General features: G+C 48.3%; 1 protein-coding gene and 1 long non-coding RNA gene across 2 annotated transcripts in view; both read left to right on the top strand.

Moving 5' to 3' along the window:
* LOC139829142 (uncharacterized) overlaps positions 1-4,273 on the top strand; it is a 40,898-nt gene extending 36,625 nt beyond the window's left edge. Inside the window, exons 3-4 of the long non-coding RNA XR_011741448.1 lie at positions 3,142-3,318; positions 3,415-4,273. This is a non-coding gene — a long non-coding RNA (uncharacterized lncRNA). The remainder of the gene's footprint in view (positions 1-3,141; positions 3,319-3,414) is intronic.
* A 4,161-nt stretch (positions 4,274-8,434) lies between these two features.
* The window catches only part of LMTK2 (lemur tyrosine kinase 2), a 39,355-nt gene continuing 27,966 nt past the window's right edge, over positions 8,435-19,823 (top strand). The window contains exon 1 of the mRNA XM_065850538.2: positions 8,435-8,727. Coding sequence (XP_065706610.2) covers positions 8,571-8,727 — 157 coding nt within the window. The 5' untranslated portion in view covers positions 8,435-8,570. The remainder of the gene's footprint in view (positions 8,728-19,823) is intronic.

Below are 19,823 nucleotides of genomic sequence, written 5' to 3'. Positions count from 1 at the left end.
CGTGCGTTTTCGTATGCACTTTGTTCCCAAAGGAGGGTCAAGGAAAGAGGCCAAAGCCGAAAGGGCAATGGAGATACCGCCTCCGTGTGTGTTGAATAGATTCACGTGCTGCACGCTGCCCAGTACAAGGCAGGTGAATGTAGGAACCACATCCTACCCAGTCTGTCGGACAGTTGTTCCTATGCGTTGGTTAAGGTGCTGTTTCTCTCTAAGTTAAATGTGGCTAATTTCTTTAATGACTGAAAAAGGTGGTGTGTGGACTTGCTAGATACCATTAATTCTGGAGATGAAAAATTGTACTGAAGAACAGGCCAGTCCTTCTAGTTTTCTGTAAGTTCTTCATTCTAGTAAAAGCAATTTGGCTTGCATTAGTCCCAAATCCGGGCTTATCCCTGGAAGTCAGTTGAACTTTTGCCTGAATTAGGGCTGATTTATGACAGATTTTGTCCAGGCATGAATTTTCCCAGTTATCAAGATAATAGGTGTTTTATTTTAGACAGAAATAGTCCCATCTGCTCTGACACGCGAGACAATAATAAACAGCAAAATACTCAATTCAGAAAAATAAGATTAGTGGTATGTTTTTCTAGACTTTTGCGTGATACAGTTCATCTTGGGTTGGGGATTGAAACAAATATCGTTATGGAGAGCAAGAAAACAGTGCAAATATATTTACTATTTCTAATTTTGTCTTTGGGTGTTGAGTTGCCCTGGGTTGAGTTGCATAATGATAAGTAAAGCAACTGGACACAATCCAGTGCAAAGTGATGCATGAAACCAGCACTTTTCCCCCCTCGTGTGTGAAAATTTGTATCAGCAAGAACAGATAGTCTAACTCGCATGTAGTTGGAGCACTGCCTGCATTTCGATACCTACGTGTTTGTAAAATGAATCATTCTTCAGCGCAGACACAGGATCCCCGTGTTGACGCTGGGCTGCCTTAACCCTCCATCTTCCCCACCTTCCTGCGCTGACGTGACCTTCAGCCGGGCCGTGCCCGGGGCTGTGCCGTGTCACAGCGCAGCGCAGCGCCGCGCGAACGCGCGCGGGATCGCGGTTGGAGCGGGGGTTCGATCCCACGCCTGCTGCCGCCGGGTCACCCGGTCCCTGCTCCTCGCGGCGGGTCCTTCGGGGGTGGCCGTGTTGTCCCACCGCGTTTTGTCCAGTGGATGGGCCCAAGTGCCGCCTGGTCCAGGAAGGGGCCGGTCACGGCTCTTCTGCGGGGAACGGGGTGTGTTAGTCGTTAGAGGCTCAACAACAATCACAAATGTAAATGCTTGTGGTAATGATTCTGTTTAACTTACTTCTAAAACAGCCCACCAGCATCAGATAGAGAGTAATCAGAATATTTTCTCTGTTTGTCCTTTTATGTAAAAAGTTTAAGGCTTTCTATTTGTAGGCAGCAGCCCAGCAGCTCCTTTTATAGAGCACAGGATAACTGTTTGTGTAGAAGGGGGAGAGGCTTGGTTCTAGAGTTAAGCTCCTATCTGGATCTGGTGGGTTTGGGTTTTTGTTGCGGGTTGTTTCGGTTTCAAAATCCATGTTCTCGGGGGGTAGCTGTTGTACTGGGGTTTGGAGCAGTGCACGAATAAATGTGTCAATAATTCAGATTAGTCTCAGGAGCAGGAAAGGTTCTAAGTGATGTTACAGACTGCGCCAGTGTGAAAACGCGGGTGAAGATCGGGCGGATTTTGACTCTTGGGCTAAGTTGCCTTCCTCCTTTTTGCTTCCATTGCCTGAGCTCAGCAGGAAGAACAGGGCAAGGCTGGTAAGCCTGCGATGCTGAGTGATGAGCTGCGGTAGGATGGACGTCAGTATGTTAGCATCTCTCTTGGCTCCCCCCATTTTCTTCCCCTTCACACCTTACCTTCATATGTTTGTTACACTTCACCAGACTTGTAATGCAAAGCCTTTAGATGTGGAGGATTCGCAAACGCTGATGTAGGAAGCAGTTGTTCCGGGAGCAGGGTGCGGAGCACTGAGCCAGCCCGGCTCCCCGCCGCCGGCCGAGCTGCCCGGCTGCGCGCACAGAGGTCAGCGAGCACCACCGTGTGGCTGGGGACCAGGGCCTGGCCTGCTCCCAGGGGATGGTGATGGTTCTTCAGCACCAGGAGGTGCTGCAGGGGGCCTGCAGGGGGATTACTCCTCATTGACAGCGTGATAAGTAATGATAGAAAAGGCAAGAACTTAAGGGATAAAATCTCAGCTGTAAGGCTGTAGAGGATAAAATGCCAACCGATAATTATTTCGGGCGATGGAAGAGAGTGTGCTGTGTTTGACCAGGCAGCGCCGGGCTGCGCAGCTGGGTGCCGTGGCGCGGCCCTGGAGCCCGCGCAGCAGGAGGGCTGGGGAGCAGGAGCGGGTCCCGCGCGGGGCCCCGCGTCCTCCACGCGTCGTGCGCGGGTGCGAGCCGCGGCTGGCGGGGCGGGCAGCGCGTCCCTGAGCGTGTCGCGTCTCGTCCCTGCAGCGCGCCGCTCCGGCACTTCTGGCAGAGGTGAAGTGGAACAGCTGGCAACGCGCGGTGTTCCGGGGAAACGTGAGAAGGCCTCAGGAGGTACCCCGGGCAGCAACGGGGTGTGCTCCCCCATTGGCGGAACCTGTCGGCAATCAGAAAGCTCTGTCAGGCATGGGGTCCATAATAAGTGAAGAGCAAGAGAGATCTGTAGTCTCGTTTCAGACCCCTTTAGGTATATCCAAAACATCTACTGATCACAGACTCATTTTCATGCTTAGTTATGCAGCTCTTCCATGGGCATATCAGGTTCCGTCTCAAGACCGTTTGGGTTCCTGCCCTTACTGCTGTCTTTGAAAGATCATGGCGACGTGTGATCTCCTTGAATAGTTAGAAATGGTTTTATTTGATTTTGCAGTCACATTAACCTTTAACTTAGTTATTTTTCCATGCTATTTATTTCAAAATCTCTTTATAAAGGACTTGCATAGTGTTTCTCCACTGTCACTCTGAACAAACCATGCTCTTTATATCTCTCCCTAAGAATGATATTTCTGTAATCATTCTAATAGCCAGTCTGCACTTATTCTAGTTTAAGTGACAGCACTCACATCTCCCTCCTGCCTCCAGCTGATGAAGCCCAAGAACATGACTTTGCCGCTCACATTATTAAATTTCTGTCACTGCAGGCAAGAAGGTCAAGTAATTCCAGTGTGCTGCTCTGGTCCTCCTCAGCGCCGCAGCAGTTTCCAACTCTGTATCACCTGTGGGCTTTTGGAGGCTGGGCCTGGTCACGGTTGCTGGCTCGTGGCAGTATACATTAAATGGTATAGCTCCGCACACCGATCCCTGAGGAACACCGTCGGGTAATTTGCTCCATTCTTGCAACTCCCTTTTTATTATGACCTGTTGCTCCTTGCTTGTATTGCTTTTGTATTAATCCCTGTCATCTCCGCATTCAGTGCTGATCTCCTGTATCACTGATCTCGTGTATCGCTGTATCAGCCGATCTGTTTGAACGTCCGTGGACCGAGTTCACTGCACTGTTCGGCTCTGAAAGGACAGTTATCTTACTCGAAGTGTACTCGCTCAGTCTGACATCCTCTGCTTTGCTAAAACGGCACACGCGCGTGATCTCAGGCACCGGGGCAGCCCCGCTCCCCGCAGGGCACGGCCGGGGCAGTACGGTGCGGAATCGGGGGACGTGCAGTGCCCCTGTGGTGCTGGAACCAGGAGGAAAGGAACATCCTGCGTGGTGAGCTCAGCTCATTAAGCTGTTACTATGATACTGGAGATGAAAAACAGTTGCAGGATGGTCCTTGCTTAAATTTTCACTATATTTTAATCCGTAAGACTCCGAACTTTTAAATAGTTTTGTAAACCCGGTTCTGTTGGATGAGTTTTATTAAAACAAGAGGACGGGATTGTGGAAGATAAGAGGTCTTTGCTTCTTGGATGATCTTTAGACTCTCAGGGTACAAGGGTAAGGAAAATAAGCTGCATATTTCAGGTCTGTTTGTCTTTGTAAGTAACCAGTTAAAATTAATAGGTAAACTTTTAAAATAAGACACTGTCCCCAATAGTGCCAAGGGTTTTAAAACGCATCTGCAGTTTGGTTTTAGTGAGTTATTCCTTGTCTGTGGCATAAGCTTTGCTCACTGGCGTTCCTTGCTTTCTCTGTATCCGGTTTTCGTCGCGGTATCTCACACCTCTCTCTGTTCTGGTTACCAGGAGTACAGAAATTTACATCCAGTTGCTACTTTTGATAACTGGTTCTCCTTCTGAATTTTGTCTTTTGAACCCACGACTATTAAAAATAAATGAAAGTAACAAAAATGATGTTTTCCAGTGTACCTGTGCTGGGTATATTGATTGTGCTTCTTGCTCACTTGGCAAGATTCTTCTCGCTTCTGCTTTATTTGTCTTGGTTCGCCTCAGTTCTTCCCCGCCTGATGGGTCGGGTTGGCGTCTCAGTGCTGGGAAGGCAACATTCGTTGCTGCAGAGGAATGAGTGAGGTTGCGAAGAGCATTTCGGTGCCAGGTGGGTCCTTTTCCCTACAGCGTTCCGTCCTTTGCACCTCGGATCCCGGTGGTTTGGCTCCAGGCCGGCGCCTGAGCCGAACGCAGCACAGCACGGGGTCTGGGTGTGCGCGCCGTGCTCGCGCTGCTGTTTGTTCCCCTCTGGGTCTGGCCTCCAGAGCCAGGTGCTCCTTCGAAAGTTGCTCCTGGCAGGGCTGCAGGTTATTTCCAGTTGGCATAGGGGCCCCCCAGACACCGAGTGGTCCTTAACCTGACGTCTTTGCTTATGCTTTTACTGAAACTACGTGTGGAAGCCGAGGAGAGACTATTGAATAGGAGGGCAAGTGGCCTAACACAATTTCTAGTGTACTTTTGGTGCAATTCCTTAGGATCAGGTTATTAAAGATATTTAAAATGAGAGGTGAGTGCCCACATGTAAAAAATGTCCTTTACTCTCCTTTGAGCTTCAGCTGGCTCAAAGTCAATGAGAACTGGTATTGGTATGAGGGTGTTTCCTAATTCATCTATAAAGTGGTATGGAAATGTGTTACATTAATAGGCAAGTTGATCAAGAATACCCTGTGTGGTAGGACTCAAAACACACATCTGAGTAGCTCATTCAATTTTTCTCTTTCAACAGGTGACATTTTGAAGTGGTGATGTATAACATTTAATATTTATCATTAGAACTACTTTTTAGAGACACACGCAACTCATGTTGTATCTCCTGCTCAAGTGTTCGCCTTCGTTCCTAGAAGTGTTGGTGGTGCAGGGGTTCCGGTGGTGCTGAGCTGCAGGACCGGCGGTGCGCTGGGCTCGTGTGAGCGGTTGCACCGCAGGGTGGTGGTTGGCAGCGCCGGGTCCGGGACCGCTTGCTGCGGCCCGTGCAGGAATGGATTCATGAGCTGCTGGATCCTCACTGAACACACTTTAAATCAACATAAACCGAATTTTCTGTCAGCGGTTCCGAATACGCCCTGCCGTATTTTCAGAGGGTCGTGTCTCCACCGGCAAACTTAAGCATACGTGGGGAGAAATGAGAGAGTTCTGTTCTAAGCCCGTTTTAGAGTGGCAGATACTCAGGGGTAAACATCAACTCGAGTAAGCAGATCTGTTGGCTGATTGTTGTAAACCCGGGTTTCTTCAGCTGTTTTCCCGTGAGAGCTGCAGTGTTGGGACCGGGAAAGGTGCCTCCAGCTCTACAGAAACTGTTGGGTCACGTACAACTGAACGTGGAGGTTTGAAGCAGTGGCATTTGCTTTGTCTCTGTCAGGTGGAGAAGCAAATAACTTTGTTAAATATAAAAAGACAGCACTGAGAGGGAAAGACAAGGTTAGAGATGAAAGGGTGAGAGACTGTTCTGTGGAGGGAGGGAGAGCAGGGTGTCTCGGCATTCGTATACACAGAAGCTAATCTTGATGCTTAAAAGCGACCTGGAATAAAGACCTTGGTCCTGTACCCAGCCCTGTTCCTGGTGCTCAGTGACACTCTGGTTTGTAGTAAGCAAATTGTGCATCTTTTGGGGCTTTATTCACAGTTAAATTGAAGACCTTTAACACCCCTCTGGCAGCTTGCTCAGTCTGCTAGACAATGTTCCTTCCGCACCAATAATGTCATACGAAATATTGAAGAAAACCAACTGAAAAGAACACCGTCAACATCCTTTAGTTGATCCAATTCTCTGTCTCTAAAAAAAGGTTTTAACACCTCCCACACGGAACAGCGGCTTCAGTAATTTGGCAATGATAACAGCGCATAATCAAGAGGCGTGAGGCCGTGATATGTGGTGATACATCCCATTTTGTGTACAGGAAGGGTTTTGTTTAAGTAAATATATTTTCTTTTTAAGTACCTTTTGGATTACTTGGTACTAGGTTGCTCATCCCATAGTTACTACAAATGTTTAACTGCAGAAATTGTAAATGGGTGAACGGTGACATTGCTGATGACGGCAGCCGCATTAGGTGTGCATCTTTGGTTTCTGGGATGTTCGCGGTGTATTTGAGATGGGGAGTAACTGTGACTAACATGGGGAACAATGGGCTGGAAGGTTGGTTATTAGGCTTCTACCAGTGACTAACTGACAGCTAACCTGAGTGCGCCGTCATTACCGACCGGTGCTCTGACACATCCCTTCAATGGCACCCGCACTGCCGTGACTTCCCAGATGCTATTACAACATGATGTTTTATCAGCAAACGGCGTCAAAGGCCTAACACGCAGTGATGATAGGGTGGGTTGGGAAATAGAGCTGTCTGCCGTGTTTAAAATGCAGGGGCTTGTTCTCACTGCTGAAATGAGAACTCCACTGCATTGCAGGCCTGCTCATAGGCTACAGATGAAGCTGACGTCGGTAGTGCTGTGAACCTCGATGTTCTTTGCGTCTGGAATGTGCACGAGGTCAGTGAGTGGTCTCAGAAGTACCGCAGACCGCGCACACCGTGCTGATGGGTAGGTTTGCCCATGTGGTCACACCACAGAAATGCAGCGTACTTTGAAAAGCCATCCTTTAAAAATGTGTCAGCGGCGTCAGGCAGGGGACGCGTTCACAGCCAGGGCCCTGGCGCCCGTGCTCGGTGGAGGGAGGTCCGGCAGAGGGCAGAGCGAGGGGCGCGCGGGGTGCCCACCGGGTCTGTGCAGGGCCCGCGTCAGGCCTGGCCGCACCAGCGCCGGGCGTACAGCCGCACGGAGCTGCTGAGATTGCGATGGTGGCTGCTTGGACGTGAAGAAACGCGATGTGTTACAAGGGAAAGGGCCACATTGTGCCTTCCCAGTCCATGAAAGGTACAGCCAGCCAGACAAGGAATACTTTGGGACTGTATTGGTTCATATTGCTTTTAAAAAATAATTCTCAATAAGCAGCATAATGCATTGACAATAGTTTACTAAAATAATAAAAGAGGAGGTTGTCTTCCATATCTTTATTCAAGTAAAATATTTCCCTTGGAAGAAAAACTAATTAGGACATTTTTTTAAATGGGTCACGTGGTAGTACAATTAGTGTCTTCAGGCCAGAGAGAGGATGTCCGGGGGCAGACACAGACCTGGCAGAGGAAGGTGTTTGGATGTCAGAGCGGGACAGAGCTTCATGGCGCGTCTGCCGGGACGAGGTGTCCCAGGCGGCTCTTTGAGCACAGGACTTGCCTTTCGCGGGGTCCCGCGGCCGCTCACTGCACATTTCCTTGGACAGCCTGTGCTCCCAGACTTGTTATGTAATCCTGACATAATTAGCCTTTTTGCTAAAGTCTTTGGAAACTGGAAATCTAGTTTCTCACATTAATGGTATTTCCCTGTTTCCTCGCTATAGAGAGTCCCTGGTTCCTTAGCATTAACACTCCCATTTATGCTACTTAAAACCATCACCTCATTTTCACGTGCGCTCAATTCAGCAGAATCACAAACCTAACCCAGAATAACCCTTATTTCTGAATTCTGCGCTTATCGCTCGTCTAACAAGGTCATTTCCAGCTGCGGAGGGTTCGTGTCCATTCCGTGTCAACCCCCCCAGCTGCCCTTGGCCTGGGGGCGCGTTCCCCGCGGGCCCGGCGAGCGGACGCCGCGCCTGCAGGCGGCGCTGTTCGCGCTCCTCCCGCGTGCCCTGCGCACGGGCTCAGCCAAGCCCCGCCTCCTGCTCCCGCCCTCGGGAACGGCGTCGCCAGCCGGTTGGTGGAGCGCACCTTCAATCGGAGGGAAACTCCGCCCTCCTCCCGCCTCCCGAAGCACGGCGTTCTCGCGCCCGCAGCCTCCGCTTGCCCTAGCTGGCCCTTTGCGTAGTGACTGGCTGATCTAACTGTCAATCACGGATTAGCCCCGTCCCAGCCAGTGGTCCCCCCTCCTGAGCGTGAGGCGCGGGTTGATTGGCGCATCATGCTGTCGATCAGCAGCGCGCTCCACCCCCTCCCGGTCAGGTAGCCCGGAAGATGGCGGCGGCGGCGGCGTCCGCAGGGGCTGGCGGGGTCCTGTGAGGGGAGCGGGGCCGATGCCGCGGGCGGCCGCGCCGCGCAGGCGGGGGGCAGCGGCTGCCGCGGGGGCTCACCGGAAACGCTGAGAACCTCGGGCCCCTCGTTCGGCGCCGAGCCTCGGGCCGGGAGCGGAGGGCATGCAGCAGCGCGGGGGGCTCGGCGGGGCTGCCGGGCGGCGGGGGGGCGGCCCGCTGCCCCTCGGGCCCCTGCGCCCGCTCGGGCTCGTCCTCGTCCTCCTGCTGTCGCTTCTCTCGGGGAGCGGCGGGGCGGCTCCGCTTCCGCGAGCAGGTGCAGGTGAGGCGCGGGTGGGGGCGGCTCCGCGACCGGGCCTGCGGGGGACGCGCGGGAGCGGGGCGGCGCGGCCCGCGGTGCCTGTGGGGTGGGCCCGGGGCGCGGTGGTGGCGGAGCGGGGGGACTGCGGGTTTCGCGGTCCCCGTCCCTCCCCCGTGCTGCTGCAGGGCTCCGCGCCCGAGCGCCGGGAGGGGCACGGCGGAGGATGGGGCTCCGCGGCACCGCGGGCTGCGGCTCCCGGCCCGCCGGGCATGGCCGGTGCCTGTGGAGGAGCGATATCCCGCTCTGCGTACCTCGGTTTCTTTCAGTTGAACTACGTGCTTGTGTTCTGCCCGTGTTTACCCGCATACGTTATTTCTATAGTGGCTTCCGCTCTAACCTGTACAGACCGCGGCGTGATTTTTCGTATTTTGACAGTGAATCACCGGGACTCCCGTTCCTGGGTGGAGGCTCCTCAGGGCACACGGAGCTTCCCCGCTTTCCGGTCAGATTAGTCCGATTCCACCCGCCCTCCTCGCCCAGTCTCTCTAAATAGTCGTGTAGTTCACATTTATTTGTCTCTTATGTTAGGTAATGCCAGCTTCCTTCTATTTTCTTGCTTGTTTTCCTGTTTATCTTAAAAGCACAAGCTAAAAAAGACGTCCTCTCAATTGTATGAGTTACTGATCAGAGGTTTATTAGTACTGATAGTTAACAACCATAAAAAGAGTTCTTTTTGGTATTTCATTGGGGCTTGCAAACACAACGTGGTATTGGGACTGGGTTTGGTTAGGTTTGGTTTGGATGTGTACTGGGGTTCATTTCTGGCCGTGAGGAGCAGAAGTAGACGGCGTGTTCAGGAGGAGGAGGTGCAGTGAGGGATCTGAAGCGCAGAGATTAGGCAGTTTGGCTGCTGTTCCACAGAAAGCATCAAAACTGGGAGTGGAACCTTTGCTGCCTTTATTTTTGGACCTATGCCTCTCTCACAATTATTTTTGTTCCCAAGAACAATTCTAAGTTGTTTGAAAGTTCCTCCCTCTGTTAGCCTTCTTTTAGGTCGTTCTTGGTTTCTGTAAAAGTGCTCTGAAAAAAGAGAAAGCTCTCAGTTAAATCTGTATTTCCTTTGAGATGAAATGGTGATTTTCTCATTTATTTGTTTTTACTTAAAGTTTGTCGAAATAATTTTAACTTATCATCGAATTGCAAGTAGCACAGCAGAATCAGTTCTGTGTAGACGTCTTTTCCACCTTTTCTGTGTCTTACTTTTCCTGAAATGTGGTTAATTTTTCTGTTTACAGGCTGATGTCAGAGTATCTGCATCAAATAGTCTCTTTTAAATCTTTTTTTAAATACAAACTCCTCTTTGCTGTGAGGAGGATGCTATATGCCTTACAAAGCTGGGAGATTAAAGCATGACATCCATGACACTGGTAAAAACTGAGTTCTCAGAATGAAAAGTTGATTGGACAGAAATGCAAGAGATAGAATTGAAGTGTTGTGGGGTTTTTTAATTTATTTTTTAGAGACCGAATCAGGTATGTTAAGTGCAGTACTGCTAAGAGAAGTACCTGTGATGTTGTAATACTGGACCAATACAAAATTAATGAGGTATTGTAATTTTATGTGTTGACTTGGGTTATAACTTTAGCCCAAAGTATGCATACATGGGACGTTATCTGAAGTTTAGCAAACTGTGCCAGATCCTGTCATTGGAAACCCAGTGGACTCTGGGAAATGAAACTGCCACTATCTACTGTATCTGCCCATATAGTAAAAAACTATGTATTTGGATTATTTTATTTGCAGATGTTTAGAATTTAAACCTTTAAGACCTCAAGAATCTTGGCAGCTTCTCCAGTTCACCACAGTGCTCAGTCTGATAGATAAGAGTTGTAAACTTATGAATAATTGAATGGACTTTTTGCAAAATAATTAATAACTGGTTTCAGAGTTACTTCGATATCCCGCAGTTCTTCACCTGGCAAGAGAGGCTGCTTCTTGGCAATGGAAAAACAGCTCGTTGCCCTGAGCTGGTTACAGGAAAGGTGGGAATCCACAGAAAAAGAGGAAGATGGCTGCAGTTGCTGTAGTGAACTTTGCAGAATTGTTCATGGAATGGGCCCATAATAGATGAACGTCCTTTGAGGAGGAAGCTGGGAAGCAAGAGATGGTGGTGGGCAGGTTGTAGCAAGGCTGGACTGGATTCGGTGTTCAGAAATGCTCCGTTTTGCGGGGCTGCTGCAGAAGGATGCCGGGGTGAATGGCTGGGCAGCCGACGGGCTCCCGGGGCCTTGATCGACGCGGGCGATGCTGCTCCTTACAGATACGGCTTTGTGGTGTTTGCAGGTGGAGGGGTGCGTTGGTGATGTGTTCTGTACTCGTCTTGCGTTTTCCAGGTTGTGTTTCTAAACTCAATTAAGTTTTTTTTTTTTACTTTCCAACAATAAGGAGAGGAGGTAAAGGAAATAAGGCTTTAACTGTTCCCCTGGCAGGGTTCATAGCAATTATTGTAGAAAATAAGAAAAACAAGATGCTGAAGATGCTAGGAGCTAAAAATACTTTGACCAACTTAGGTTTAATTTATTCTGTGAATGGAAAAGGGGGTCACTGCTATGTACTGTGATAGTTCTGAATTCAAGGTTCCGCTTTATGCGGGAGCTGGGACCTGAGGGCACCTCTACTGGGAAGTAGTTGGTAGAATGAAGTGTAGTTATTTTGAGCCTGTGCAGTATTAGTGATTTCTACCTGAATGCACCAGGCTAAGGTGGCTTCCACTTTCAGTACTGCGTGGCTGAAGGAGGCCATTGAGAGCCCCTTCAGCAGGGGATTTTGCAGCCAAACGTAGTGCATTATAATCTGTCACGTCTGCTTTACTGTGCTAAAGCTTTGCGTCTACATTCAGACTCTTGTTTTGTTCTTCTGACTTGGATTTCCATACTTGACCTTAGTTCAGTTGCCTCTCTCAGAAAGCTGAAAATATGAATCAAGGGTATGTGATGTCAGCCAAAGTATTTCCATCGTTTCTGTGCTATATGAAGTTTTTGCAAATACAGAGTAACAGGGACTCAAAAGTACTCGTTTTCCTGTAAAGCGTGAATGGGTGGTAGCATTTTTAGCAACCGTGGTCACTTTTACGTTTGTGATGAGCTCCATAGTCCATTCGGTGAAGGTGAGGCAGCTGGACTGGTGCCTTTGTGCTCTCTTGGTTTGTGCTGAGAACCTCAGCTCTGGGACTTCTCTCCTGGACCAGCTGAGTGTGGTGGCAGTGAGTCCTTGCTGATGAGCTTGGTCATGTACGATCAAGGAAAAGATGCTTAAAATTGGTACACAGTATCTGGAGGCATCTGTCGGGAGCATCTAGATGTTCATGGAGCTGTATCTAGCATAGTCAGCTGGCCATAGATGTCAAGGTAAAACACTGACATTAAGTAATCACTTCCTTTTATTTGTTAAGGTGAGTTCTGTAGCGTATATATGCTCTTGGGTAAACTGCTGCTTTGGAGTTTCTTTGGCTTGATGTTTCAGTTCTGTCAGACTGAGGCCCTGTTGTGGTGTGGCCTGTGGCTTGGAACAATGTAAATAAATGTCTGTGACACTTGCACATAATGAGAAAAGCAATTTTCTAAGCATATGCAAGGTAGTGACTTGGGCCACTTGAAGTTAAGAAAAATCTTGCCTGTAAAGTCAGGATTTTAATTAGTGATTTGTACTTTTCTTGGGAGTGGTCTATTGTTCCTCCCCCTTTCAAACACTAAACTTGTTTACTTCGCCCTATATTTCTTTTTGTAAGTTTCCATCCCAGACGCCTGATAATTGTAGAACTGGAGCTGCTAAGTTGCCTTTCATCTTTCGTGCTGTCTGTGAGTTTGTGACTGTGTGTGAGAAGCCAGCTGTGTCTCTGGCCGGCGGGGATGCTCCACGCGGCGCTTTGTTCGCAGGTTGCTCGACTTCCTCTGGCTGTGAAGCGTCCGGACTTTGCTACAGCCGAACAGCGTTACAGGATCGTCTCAAGGGCTTGGTGTATTGGATCATTCCCGAGGTGTCACTGCAGCACAGTGACGTAGCGCCGAGCAGGAACGTCCGGAGCTGTGGTGCCGTAGCCCAAGTGCAGGTCATTAGTTTGGAAGGGCCCATTAGTTTGTGCTGATTTTGCCTGGAATCCTGTATAAAAAAGGAGCATGTATTACATGGTGAGATCCAGCCTTCTGTTTGAAGAGGTCAGAAGATAAATTTATGCTCTTGGGGGCTTCTGAACTGCTGTCAGGCAAGCAGGAGCAGCGGTGATTCCCTGGTTCGGTCTCAGTCACTGTCCAGGTGTGGTTTACTCGTGCAGGATGAGCGGCCCTGCTGTCAGCGTAGTGCCAGGGGCTGCGGAAACTGTAGTTCCCTGTTTCACTCCCAGTGCTCCGGTTGTGCAGGACAGCACGTGGCGTACTGGAGTCTTCTGTAGACTTTATTTTGGGTCTGTCTTTGTTCGGTGTGTGCATCTCATATCGGGAGCGTGACATGGTTCTGGATACAATTTGCAATATCTTCAATGCTTTTGTTGCTCTGTATAAACTCTTTGTTTTCATTACACTGCTGTTATGAAAAGTCTTGGGCAAAGTCAGTGATAGTAGAAACATTTTGAGACACTTCTGCTGTCGGAAATGTCCAAAGTGTGTCAGGATAGTTGTTGCCATCTACATGCATAGTTTAAGCACAACCTGTATGTGTCGAGGTGTTGTGCCACATACAGCTCAGGCACGGTGATGGTGTGAAGCAATTTCTGTCAGTGAATTGTCTTCTGAGGGATTTTCAGTATGAAATGCTGGTACAAAGTAACACCTTGTCCAACACTACTAGACTTACAGAATCTTCCTTAGTGGAAAGGAAACGTCATTGAAGTGACTTAATAGTGACGCGGCTTTTTTAGGACTATCTTTGCAACCAGAGACTTTTTTGGTATGAAAGAACTGTAGAAAGTTGAACAGTAGACTTTTGATTCCTGACTTTTAAGCTTTTGGCCTGTAGACTAGATCCAGCTCTCCAAAATCAGTCGTTCATCCTGGGGTCCATTCTTCTTCCCAGGGATCCTTCAGCTATGAATAGACATGAGAAATAGAGCTCAATGAGCTCATTTGGCAAAATGCTGCTGCTTGCTTTCTCACATTTCTCAGCCCAATCATCCATCAGTTGTAAATGGACCTACTGTAAAACCAAGATTCTAGAAAATCCCATCATATGAAGGTTCCATGTATGGATTCCTTTCACGTGAACAGAAATAAATCAGTCTCTTCAAAACCAATGTATCTTAATAGGTTGTATTCCTGCCAGGTGGTGGGGCAAGGAGATACTGATGGTTTGGTTTCCATGCTGCAGGTACTCTGAGGGTTGGAGATACCATGACGTGTAACCTTCTCATGTTGCTGTAAATGGTTTAAAAAAGCGCACAACTCCCCTGGCTCAGTGTTGGAGAAATGCTGTAATGCTGTAGCGGATGCGAGCATACTGTGCTTGAACAGGAGTTGTCAGAACCAGCATCTAGCGGTGCAGTGCGCTCTGCAGAATTGGACACAAGACACAAGAATCAGATCATACCTTTGCAAGATGGTAATGCTACCCAGATTTTCCAGAAACACTGCCGTGAAGGCACAGGATACATAATTATTTAGCATGTATATTTTTTACCTTGTCTTAAGATGCCTTTGTGCAAACATGAGACTCTGACACTGAAACTTCAAACAGATCTTGCTCTGTAAACACTTGAAGTAGCAGCCTATATTTAGTCCTTATTAAAACTGAGCAGTATGCTGTTGTGTGAGTAATTCTTTGACATTAGTGGGAAGGCTGGTAGCATAATAGGACAGAAATGCAAAGCTAACCCCAGCTCCCAGTTTTACTGGCTGCTAACTGTCCAGCCCACACTGGGGCCAGGACAAGTGTTCAGAAGGAACGGGGACCGGAGCTGCGTTGTTCCGGGGTGCTGTACTCTGTGAGAATCCAACACTGCCCCGGGTATTCTTGCCGTAGGATGTGGAACCCGTGCCACCCTGACATGCAAAGTGGACTCCAGCAGCTGTACAAGCTCATTTGAAGCACACTGTAAATTTAGGGGAGCATGGCCTGAAATAGTTGAAAAAGCGTTGGCTTAGATCACAGGATAGGCTTCTTGCATTCTTTGTGAGGACAAATGGGAGGACTGAGATTGTTTGCCAAGAGTTGCTGGCTTACGGAGTTACACATCAGGTTGTGATATGAAGTATCTAATGTTTCTTCTTGACAGAATTGTAACTTGCTGCGTCGGGACTGTAATGATTTCAGGGTCTCTTGTCCACAAAACACATTAACTATGAGACTGGCTTTTGTCACTTCAGAAACACACACAGAACACAAGGTGTGTTGAAGGAGTGTGCCAGGGCGGGTTCTTTATCGCGTCATGGGGAAAATCTGCAGGAAATTGCTGCTTGTTGTCCTCATTACCTTTCCCGTTGAAGATTAACTGTCTAAAGAAGAAAACCGGTGGTTTTTTCGCAAGAACTGTCTGTGCACACCTTGACCTTTCATCCTACCCACCTTCCTCGTGAGGGACCTAGGGGATAAGATAGGGATTGCAATGGGCATGTTGAATAAAGGGGTGACATGTTTCATAGTAGCAGAGTAACCTGTATGTGAGATTTGATTTGATTCCTTTTGCTGCTGCACGACCTCTGAAACTCTTGTTGTCTTCCAGTTTCTTTCTAAGCATTTGATTTAGGCCATGTAACACAATTCAGATTTAGGCAGGAAATAGTTTTATTGACTGTTAATTACTACTTCTTGTATTCAGAAAGATTAAATACAAGTGTGCACAAGTAACTTGGCCAGCTGTAGTTTTACGTACTTGACACGGTATCTGGTAATTAGGATTTTCCATAGTTGTAAGGAAGAAGGAAAGATAAAAATAAAATTCTGCATAAAGATACATTTGTAATATCCATACTGAAGGTTACACAAGCTTTGCATTATCCAGTATAAAAATGATGTCATGAGATGATAGGCTTTTCAAATAACTTTCTACAACTAATAAAATTTTCAATAGCTTATTCTGGATTTTTATTTTTTTCAAACTTTATAAAGACTTCTGTTTTCTTCGAATGGAAGTAAGTATTATACTAAAAACGTGAAACCTGAGACGTTCGGGTATAAGCTGAGGACCTCATTGAAGTTCCTTCGGAGGGCTGTATGTGTCTGTCCTTAGGGATGTGCTCGGTACAGAACACGTCCAGTCTGCTTGAAATCCTTGGGGCATTTGGAAACAGTTTTAGTTTTCATTAGGGTGCCGGTGTTATGTTAAGGATGTTGAGTCAATGAAAGTCAGCTGGGATCTTGGGAGTGTTTTGTCGTCTGGTGCTGGTGGTGGTCATTCGGACCACAGGGCTCACTGGGGTTTGGAGCGCCCCTCATCCGGAAATTCTCCTTGTTTTCAGGAGAGTGTCTGGAGTCCGAATAACACCTCTTCAAAACTTGCCTTAGTTTGCGTTTGCTTGTGCTGTGTCGTAGCTGAAAGTGGGTGATGTGAATGCAGTTCTAACCTAGCATTTTAAAGCCCATTGTAATATAGCATTGCACAACTAAATGATGGTACTGCACACTTTTCTGCTGAAACTTATTCTCGAAAATGAGGCTGGTTTCGGCTCAGTTGTTAAATGAAGCATAGCAGGAAAAAATTGAGATGATGGAATGAGGTAACTAATGCAATGCGTTCTTCAGGGCTTTTTTTGTGGAGTACAGGAGCTGCAGTGCGTGTTGTGCTTTACTTTGTCACACGAATCAGCCGTTATCCAACAGATGTGCCTGAGGTTGCTTTAGTATTCTACTGTCACCTGTAGGCTTTCAGAATTTACTGACCTGGTTGTATCTCTGTTGGGTTTGTGCCTATTAGCAGCAAATCTCTGCAGATTTCTGGAGTAAATAAATGCAGGAGAAACGCTTTGTGGAGAAAAGACAATGATCTGAACCTGGCTTGTGAAGAACTGGGTAGGAGTGGAGAACGCTTTCCCACTTACTCGCTAGCACAGGAGAGAATGACAGCATGATGTAGGGAAGTCAGGATGGCCTCTAAAACCATCCTAATAAGGGTGATTACACTTCTTAATTTGGTTACATTAGTATCTGCTGAACAGAGTAAGCGATGAAGCTTATGAAAGATACTGCAGAAGTGGCAAGGGAGCAGAGTTAGATTTGGTCATTCCTTATTGTTTTAAAGGCAGTTCTGTTCTGCCTTGGTGTTGTGAGCTAACGTCTCAGTTCATGATCATATAATTTGCGGGTGTCCAAGAGGCAGTGGAAGTGATTGCTGTCACACTCGGTTTGTGCTGGAAGCAGTTACAGCTGTCAGTGCAGAAATGCCATCAGGAGAGCTGCTCTGGGGAGAACAGAGGCTCTTCTGCAGCGGGGCTGTTGTCGCATAGCAACTACTGTGCTCAGAGCTTCACGTCAGATGCTCCCTTGAAGTTCACTGTTCCCTAATCATGCTTAATTTATCTGGGCCTTGCACTGCCTGTATCTCAGTAGCGAATGTCTTTTGGTGATGTACTCAGTAATGTCGCTCACGTACATTTACTTTTCTTTTTTCCCCAAGCTTAGAACTGTATGGTGTCATGCATTATTTAGCCCAGTTTCCTGAAGGTTGAGACCTCAATAACATGATTAATCACACTGAGCCAAATTCGAGAGGGTCAGCGTTGAACCGTCGTTGTAGAAGAGAGGCAGAGCTGTGGCCCTCACGCGGGCAGGTGGCTGCACGGTCCCGGGTCGCTGAGCGGGGCTGTGCCGAGAGGCCATGAATGGAGCCGGGGGCGCGGGGCTGTGCCGAGCAGGAGCCGCGGATGGAGCCGCGGGCGCGGGGCTGTGCCCAGCAGGAGCCGCGGATGGAGCCGGGGGCGCGGGGCTGTGCCCAGCAGGAGCCGCGGATGGAGCCGCGGGCGCGGGGCTGTGCCCAGCAGGAGCCGCGGATGGAGCCGCGGGCGCGGGGCTGTGCCCAGCAGGAGCCGCGGATGGAGCCGGGGGCGCGGGGCTGTGCCCAGCAGGAGCCGCGGATGGAGCCGGGGGCGCGGGGCTGTGCCCAGCAGGAGCCGCGGATGGAGCCGCGGGGCTGTGCCCAGCAGGAGCCGCGGATGGAGCCGCGGGCGCAGGGCTGTGCCCAGCAGGAGCCGCGGATGGAGCCGCGGGCGCAGGGCTGTGCCCAGCAGGAGCCGCGGATGGAGCCGCGGGCGCGGGGCTGTGCCCAGCAGGAGCCGCGGATGGAGCCGCGGGCGCAGGGCTGTGCCCAGCAGGAGCCGCGGATGGAGCCGCGGGCGCAGGGCTGTGCCCAGCAGGAGCCGCGGATGGAGCCGCGGGCGCGGGGCTGTGCCGAGCGGCAGCAGAAGACACCGTGGCCGTCTGCCGGTGTCGTGGGCGCGCTGGGAAACCTGACAGAGAACGAAACCGGTTCTAGTGAGAATTGTTGGATAGTTATTGCACTTTGGACTCAGTGAACTACCTTATGAAGAAAGTAGACTTGAAAGACACTTAGGGAGGCATGGAGAATTCTGACCTATACAAATTGCTCTGAAATACGCTTTGCATGAAAAGAACATTTTTCCACTCCTTGAAACATGCTAATACATACTGAAGTGTATGTTCTCGTGTCTATACTTGATCTGAGAATGCCAGCATAATTTGTTGTCATTGCTCCTCGGTGAGCATGTGCGTGTACTCGCCTGTGTGCAGGGTTTGGCTGCCGATGGGCTGTGCTCGAATGTGGATGTTAGCGCAAAACTTGCTTACCAAGGGGCAGTTTTGAGAGGTGCTGAAGAACCTGCTTCAGTAGCTGTTCATGCAGTGCCTACCTCAGCCAGGGCTTCGGCTTGTTTACCATACCAGGTGCTTCTAGAGAATAAAAATCTGGAGAAAACCAGGGCAGAATCGATAGTCCATACTGTGAGGCTTTGGGAAAAGAAAGACAGACCTTGTTTTCTGTATTGATAAGTTAGGATCATCTAGATGCCCTATCAAGATGAAACACTTGCTAGCTCAGAGTTCTTTGTAGAGCATTATGTTGTGTTAATCTTGCAGTAACACACGTAGTAACACAGGCACTCTGCTTCTCCTGCTGATTTGAATGTAGTGATATAACCCAGGCCACCTCCTCCTGCTTAAGTAGTTTAGATTTACCAGACCAAAGTAGTCTAGACTGTTTGTATTAACTGCAGGAAGCCTTATATCATTGGCATTTTATATATACTGTGTTTTGGATCTGTTCTGCAGGTTCTTTCCTAAAGAATAGCTTCTGACTTCTGGATGGATATTAAGGTGTAGTAGGTTGTTACTGCGTGGGGTTACGATAAACGTGATCGGTTTTTACATGGAGATTATATGCAGAGTAAATGTATGAAGTTCTCTACTTTTAGAATCTGTCGTGTTAAGATCCTTAACTTCTGCATTCATTATTAAATTCTGAGTGATACTCGTTCGATATTTTCTAGGTTTAAAGGAAATTAAATTTACACTATATTTTAAGTTAATTGATTTCTTTCTGGTTGGTTTTTTGGTCAGGATCTTACAATGAAGAACTGTCATTCCTTCATACTTTCACAATTTACAACTAAGAGGAGGTATTAAACATCTCCTGCCTTTCAGCTCCCGGTCGCTCCACCAGGCTCCAGTGAATTAGTCATTGCATGGAAACAGCTGAAGAATGCAGAGAAGGTTACACTGCAGCAGATTTTCAACACTTTGTCAAACACCCGCTCCGATACTTAATCAGTGACTTCTATCACTGAATTTATGCAAGCTATTAAAATAACTTCACTTATACTAATTTTTAGCCCAATTATAGGTTGCCATCATTTTATACTTAATTTTACATTCATTTTTTCAAAAAGAAGTGCAAATTAAAAAATATCACATATTAATGACTGCGTGAGAGGCTTCAAAGTTTATCCAAATAGCAGTGGACTCTGTAACTCTTAGTGAGGAGCTCACTTGTGCGACTCGTCCGAAACGCTGTTCTGTAAGGGGTGCAGAAACCTGCCTGTGATGATTGGCATTTTTCTTGTATTAGAGCATCTTTTATAACTTTGTTTGTGACATTTTGCTTTTAGAAGTTTAGATGACTT

The sequence above is a fragment of the Patagioenas fasciata genome, chromosome 15 (assembly GCF_037038585.1).
Source record: "Patagioenas fasciata isolate bPatFas1 chromosome 15, bPatFas1.hap1, whole genome shotgun sequence".
Taxonomy (NCBI): Eukaryota; Metazoa; Chordata; class Aves; order Columbiformes; family Columbidae; genus Patagioenas; species Patagioenas fasciata.
The sequence above is the reverse complement of the archived record's forward strand: the minus strand, read 5'-3'. Positions and strand labels throughout refer to the sequence as shown.